Consider the following 6,999-nt stretch of genomic DNA (forward strand, 5'->3'; position numbering starts at 1 on the left):
CTGGCAAGCTTAAGTCATGTAAAGCTAAACAGAAAAAATAATTGACATGAATCTGCCAGAATCCTTGTGGTCCAACGAAAGTAATCCCACTAATATGGTATTTTCGATCCAATCAAAGTATCAATTTGATGTGACATCGAAACTCATCACAGTAATTTGTTTCAACCAAAAAATACTACAAATGGTGGCCTAGAAAGCCACGAATAGTATTCCACAAAAAGCAACAGAAAAAGGTTCACAATTCTTTTAATCTCTATCGGCAGATCAGCAGAGCAGAGAATATGTCAGAAACAAGCTTTCTTGTCTTGACTGAATGAACATCCTGTTTAAGCAAAGGTTTTTTTTGGTAGAACAAAACCAGCTCTTAGCTCCTCAAATGAATACTCGAATGGCTGGGCTTGAGCTATTTTTCTTGCAACATTCGAACCGGAATTAGAACACATAGTAGCACTAGGTGTGTCTGGTGTATTGGCAGTTAATAACATAGGAACTGAGGTTAGAGGAGTGGTTGGCACTGCAATTCCTATGTTCTTTGGGATCAAGTTATCTTCATCCCCAACAAGCATTTGACTTTTTAGATGCATTTCACTTTTTCTATGATCCTCTTGAAAATTTGTTGGGATGTTGGCTTTAGACATGAATGAGTAAGAAATTGGAGAGAGGGGCTTCCTAATCAATGGTGACTGAAGTCCAATTTGCTTTTCTGCAGTATATGGAGTCTTCTTCCCTGACTTACCAACACCTTTAGGGGTATCCTTTCCTGCAATTGTTTCCATTAACATAAAGTATTCAAAATCATAATAAAATTATCAAACTGTCATAAGAAAATCTTCGGATAATTATAAGGTCAGCCGGGTGCAAAGCATCTCATGTTATAAAGGACCACACCTAGAAAATATAACGTACGCCTTGAAAGTAAATAGATAATTCAATCGTTGCTCAAAGGCTCTCCTCTCAAAATTTTAAGAGAAATATATTTAGAACAATTGGCAACCAAATTGATATGCAAGGAATCATGCGCAGATGTGTATGACTTATGGGATAAGGTGTTGCTAAAGGGTCTGCTTATACTGGACCGAGAAACAAGGTATCATCGAATATCAACTACTAAATCAGTTTCCAAAATTGAAATTTGAAAGCTTCAAATACCAGAGGGTTTAGTTGCATACTTGCGTGGCTAGCATTCCTGATGCAAGGGATGCCCTTGGGAGTGCTCAAGATACCCTTCTTATTTGAAGGCTCAAAGATAGCAGATTGTCTTGAATCCTGAAGCATCGCTCCACCCATGGAGAGTTTTCTGAAACTTGCCACTCCTGTTGAACATATAGAAGCTTTTAATCCGCTATTAGATGGACTTGGTTTTGAGCCAAACAGTGACTCATGTTCTGCGATGATTTGCCCCTTAAGCTTCTTTTGATCCTAAAATTGACACAATGAAAACACGAGTAAAATCTCTCTACAAGAAAAATCACACCATCTTCAAACTTTTAATTGAAATAATGTATTTCATACCCTCTGCCTTTGTTTTTCATTCTCTTTCTCCTGCCTTAAGGCGCTATAATCTTCAAGCATGGAGCATAGCCGGCTCTAAACAAATAACCATGAAGACAAATACAAATGAGATGTAATATAATGTAACCAACATGGAATTTACACATGTCAAGCGACTTTAGACATCAAATTTCCAAAGAGAAGTTAACCTCTGCAATATTTTGAGAAGGTGGAATAACGAGAGTCACAGAAGTGATTGAGTTAAAAATACTTACTCCTTCGTACAAAAACTCAATTCCTCTTTCTTTTTCCCATGATTTAACCTTCAAAATTAATGCCTCCACCATTCCTATGTCCACCCATAGTTAAATCAATCAGGGAAAGTATGATGAAAAAAAGAAACGGTAAATTAGACACATATGAACTAAACTGTTCTAGATACATTGAACTCCTTAGCTAAATGACTATATGAATAAACAAACACAAACACGCGAAGAATAAAACAAATAACAGAAACAATCGCATACAATTAACACCTTACATGTTGACTTCACGACGTAAATGTTTATATACATATATTTATGAATGAACCCAAAAAGTCAAAAACAACAATTATGTGAAATGGAGATAATACCATGTAGTCCAAAAATACCTTACTGTAAAACTAGAGTATAAAGGCAGAGAAGCAACTACATAAGATAGTAATGTATTTATAATATGTAGAGGGATACCAGGAATTTTGCTTGATATAGCACGAGCCTTTTCAGCACGTTTCAAGGCAAGATGAGCACCTCTTCCAGCATTATATCGATTATCATCCTAAAAATACACAGCCATTAATGAAGAAATAAGAAGTCATCAAGAACAAGAAGAAAATGTCCTTCATTCTCATAGCAATGCTGCCCTACCCTGTTGTACTCCTCCAGCCAGCTTTCTTCTTGGCAAGCAGCTAACCACTTCTCAACTTTTTCAAGGATCTCCTTCCTACTGAGAGCTTCCTCCTTTGCCATTTCTATTTGGTGCTCAATTTGTTGGAACATATGTTCATAGTTTATAGATTCTGTAGAATAGTTTTAGAAGTGGATGAGAGAACACATCAATAAATAAGATCCAAGAACATTTTGTTAAGCAATTGAAAAAATGAACTATAAAGGAGTTAAGAAAATAAAGTTTTGTAGTAGCTATATGAGTAGCAGACAGCAAAAATCATAAGATTAAATTAGCCATATCTTTGTTCTTCTGTTAATTATAATCCATCAGTAGACAAATTCTGTTGACTGGAATTAGGGATGTCAATGGGGCAGGGCGGGGGCGGGGGATGCCTCCCTGCTCCCCATCCCCGCCCTCAGATTTGTTCCCCATCCCCGCCCCATTCCCCGCCGTGGGGGAATATTGCTCCCCATCCCCATTCCCCACGGGGCCCCATTCCCCATGTACATAATAGTTCTAACTAATTATTAATTTTCATATGAATAGAGCTGCAAGTATCTATCTTATACAAAAACTGCAAGATTTTATACAAAAAGTCTAAATGACACGATGGTGATTTCTTTCGAAATAACGCAATGGGGACGCAACGACGAGCCAAAGGACAAAGTAGTAGACGAGGTGGGAGACATGGCAACAGAGAGGAGAATGGACACGACGGCAGAGTTACGAAAAGGAACGCCATAAAAAGAAATTACGACGCGATAAGGGTGATGGCACGGTGAGGTGTGACGATGCGGTGAGAAGGGTGACGAGGGGGTGGCTGCAGAGAGGTTCGATGAAGTATGGACTGCCTTAGGAATCTCTGAATTGAAGAAGAGTTATGCAAATAAAGATTAGGAGTTTTGGGTTTCTATATATATGTGTGTGTGAGAAATGTCTAAAAAACATATATGAGAAATAAACTATTAAGGATAATTCAAGGAATTCATTAATTTCGGGGAATAGCGGGGACGGGGCGGGGATCCCCGCTCGGGTCCCCGCGCCTGCTTCGGGGGAATTTTGTCCCCCATCCCCATCCCCGCGGGAAAAATTCCCCACAATCGGATCCCCATTCGGGGCAGTCCCCGCAGGGATCCCCGCGTCTCGGGGAATTTTGCCATCCCTAACTGGAATGTGTTAGCTACCTATAGACTATGAGCTCAAAAGATGTTTACACTCAAAATTGTGCTCACTGTAGAATAAACAATGTAACTGATAGAGAATGATGTATGCAATAAAAATATAAAACACTTAACAGAAAGTCTTACCAGGAGGATGTTCACTTGGAAAAACTGTTTCAGCAATCAAATGTGAACTCTTGCATATTTCCTCTAACTCCAACTTCTTTCTAAGTACAAGTTCTTTCATTTTTGTTGATTTAAGCTGCTTAAGTCTTCGGACTTCAGTCTCAACCTGCAAGGAGAAAACCAATCTTGTTAATTACATAATGAATAGTACAAATTCCGACAACATTAGAGAACTAAGAATCTAGGTGAAGGGGAAGCAAAACAGAACAAAGGCTAGAAATCTAAGATGAAATAACTCACATAGATAACAGAATCAATTGACAACATGTTAGGTTCAGTAAATTCAGATTCCAGAGCAGCAATTTTATTGGTAAAACTGTGAAATTTCTGCTGTTCTTCAAGTGGTGTGTCCATCAAATTCCACATCTCTACTAGTACAGTAGCAAGACATTGAAGCTGATAAAGCAATAAAAATAAGAGTTACTTCCTGTAATGATACAGGATTTTGAAGAAATGAAGAATAAGAGCAAATGACACTGACCTTCTGCATTCTGTGTGATTTAACCTCTCTCAAACTTTTTACTTCAGATGATAAAATCTTTATAGTATTGTCACTTATTTCTTTCGTTGCAGTGGAAGTAACCATAGTGGGGCAAATTTCACCAAGTTTGTCTTTTATATCCAAACCAAGTACTGAACATAGCAAACTAAGAGTATTCAAAAGGTCAGATACCTGCTTCAGTCGACTGGCCTGCAACAATTGAATACCAAATTAGTATTTTAAGTTTTCTAAGAAAAAATATCACCTTTTCATCTAGAGCCACACAGACCTTGACAATAGAAGTAAGGCTACTTTGTAGTTCAGCATATCAACAGTTTAGGCAATAAAGCAAATAGGAGTAACAACAGAATATCACCTTTTCATTTTGAAATTGAACTAACTTCCTTTGTAGTTCTTCTAGTCTTTCCAAAGTCAAGTTATTTTCATCTAGATATACATTAGCCTCCTTGCTTCCATACAGCTCAGTTGAAATATTTTGCAGTTGATACAAGACTTCTAAAAATTGTTTCTTCCTCTCAGTCTTCAGCTTGCGCATCTCCTCAAGCTGCAAAACAACAATTTCGCGTCCTTTCTTCAAGCTTTCACATGTCTTACGCTCAAACTGTGGACATGCAACGGAATTTATTACTTAGAAAATTTCCATGACAGAGAAAATGGCGAAAGCACAATCTGAATTCTGGAGTGCCTAAGTAATTACATGTAGTGGCTGTACGCCCATCGCCGCACAGATGCCAGCTATTTCTGCTTCATAATCAGTAATTTCTTGCTGAATTTGTGCTCTATATGCTTTTGCTTCATCCACTTTTTTCTTATACAACTCCAAACACTTTTGCTCTATTTCAAGTAACATCGCATCTTTCTGAGAATCAGACTCTCCAACGTCATCCCATATTTTCTAACATTAGAACACGAGGATCACACAAACCAACAATGAGCAATTTTAGAAAAAATAGAAAGCTCTCTAGAAACAGCAGTGAAAAGTAAGCAATAAATTGGGAAGATGTGTCTTCCTCACAACAACTTACAACCTGAAGTTCTTTTAGTAACAAGTGGCAAGCTGTTTCTTGATGAGCAAACTGACTGCTATGGTTGCTCAGAGACATTGGTAACAAATATGCTGGAAGAAAACGGAAAAGGATGTTACTAAAGGCTCGTATGAAACACTTTTCCACCTAAGTACACTGAAAAAAAATTGAGAATTCACAGTTCCAAGTAAATATAAGAGTCAACTATACTCTGTAATGCACAACTGTACAGAAAATGTGTATTTTCTTTCTGGATAAAATGTGGAGAGGATCCTCTCATGTGGAAAATATGCATGACGGGGTCATGCTTGCATACTGACTAATGAGGAATAAATTTTAATTTCTAAAGGTTTAGGTTAAAGTGACATGTAGCTTAATCCGCTTGAATTCACAGGTTCGAGAGTGTTACTTCCTCATATGTAGCTTTATTCTCCGATGGAAGTTATAGTTGAACTACGGATCAGTGATTGCTTCATATAACACAATCTGTTTCTAGTTGAAAACAATCATTTTTCTTATCTCCCCTACGTCAAGGAATTGAATTCAATCCTAATATCTTAAATCTTAAAAAAATAATAATAATGATAATAACTTCGCTAATTCACGATTGCTGTGTAAAAATCTTTTTATATATACAGCAATTAAACTAATAATAACAACAATGAATGGAAAAATAAAGAAAAAAAAGATTAGAAATCTTCCAATAAAATTTTCAAAAAAACTCGAAAACGCAAGTATTCGCTGTTGCTCAATGCTCATGCTCAAATCACTGTATAATAGTGAAACTGAATGCTGAAAATATTCGTAGCATTAATAAGAAAGTACTTTTTCTTCATCCTTTTCCTCGTTTACTTATAAACCAAACACGATAAGGAGATAGAGAGAATGCTATAGAATGCAAACCTGATCACACGAGATGCAGGTTCCACAAGTGTTTTGAAAGAACAGAAATTGGGAATTATCCACTCTAGGTTTTCAAAAATTGAAATGTAGATTAGAAGAGTGTAAGAGAAGAAAGGGAAGCGTTATCTTTTGAGCGTAGAGTGTAGAAAACTGAGAATTGAAATTGCTTTTTGCCGTTTTGGGAGGGAAACGGAGCGGGTAGGAGCCGTTTTCTCTGTGGCTTGATATCCAATCATATTGTGACGTGTCATATGGTAATGATGGGTTCATGACGTGGCGAGTTTGGAGCACGTAAATTTTGTATGAACAATTAAATTAATTTATTACCATTACCGTTTGAGGTTTGATGCATGGATGGATTGTGTGTCAAACTGTCAATTGGTCAAAAAACATTTGAATTTCAAAATGGAAAATTTGTTAATTTATTTATGCAATTAATACTGAGTGGAACTTTTAATTAATACAATTAATGTGACATTTTGACCGGCCAATTTTAAATTTTTACTAGTTTTACTTTGGCAGCTATTATTAGTGCACTGACATTTTATATATTCGCCAAATTATATCTATTTTTGGAGGATTATTTGAGTAATTACTAATAATTATATATAATAGTTAATTATAAAATATTATAGTTAGAAATTTTTTTAACAATTATCTCACTTATCTTCTGTTTATACTAATTAAATGTTAGAAATTTACTAATTAAACTAATTTTTTTAGAAGTTTTTATTTAAATTTTTAATAGAATAATAAAAAATTTTTAATTAAATTGTTAATTAGGTTTTTATTTATATAAAAT

At 35.9% G+C, this 6,999-nt stretch overlaps 1 protein-coding gene across 3 annotated transcripts; it reads right to left on the bottom strand.

The window, feature by feature from the left end:
- On the bottom strand, positions 68 to 6,384 carry LOC107639768 (65-kDa microtubule-associated protein 3). 3 transcript variants are annotated; one of them, XM_016343370.2, is made up of 13 exons: positions 6,198 to 6,382; positions 5,298 to 5,386; positions 4,967 to 5,164; positions 4,625 to 4,870; positions 4,249 to 4,458; positions 4,008 to 4,163; positions 3,729 to 3,873; positions 2,400 to 2,551; positions 2,223 to 2,310; positions 1,767 to 1,840; positions 1,513 to 1,587; positions 1,170 to 1,419; positions 68 to 760 (listed from the first exon to the last, which is right to left on the bottom strand). In XM_016343370.2, exons 2-13 carry the CDS (start codon positions 5,370 to 5,372, stop codon positions 327 to 329), a joined length of 2,103 nt encoding a protein of 700 aa, XP_016198856.1. In that variant the 5' UTR covers positions 5,373 to 5,386; positions 6,198 to 6,382; the 3' UTR covers positions 68 to 326. The 3 variants fall into 3 exon arrangements, with proteins under 3 accessions (XP_016198856.1, XP_020977307.1, XP_016198857.1); XM_021121648.1 differs by having other exon boundaries at positions 5,298 to 5,450; XM_016343371.2 differs by having other exon boundaries at positions 537 to 760; positions 1,150 to 1,419; positions 6,198 to 6,384.

This window comes from Arachis ipaensis, chromosome B04, assembly GCF_000816755.2.
Source record: "Arachis ipaensis cultivar K30076 chromosome B04, Araip1.1, whole genome shotgun sequence".
NCBI classification, from domain to species: Eukaryota; Viridiplantae; Streptophyta; class Magnoliopsida; order Fabales; family Fabaceae; genus Arachis; species Arachis ipaensis.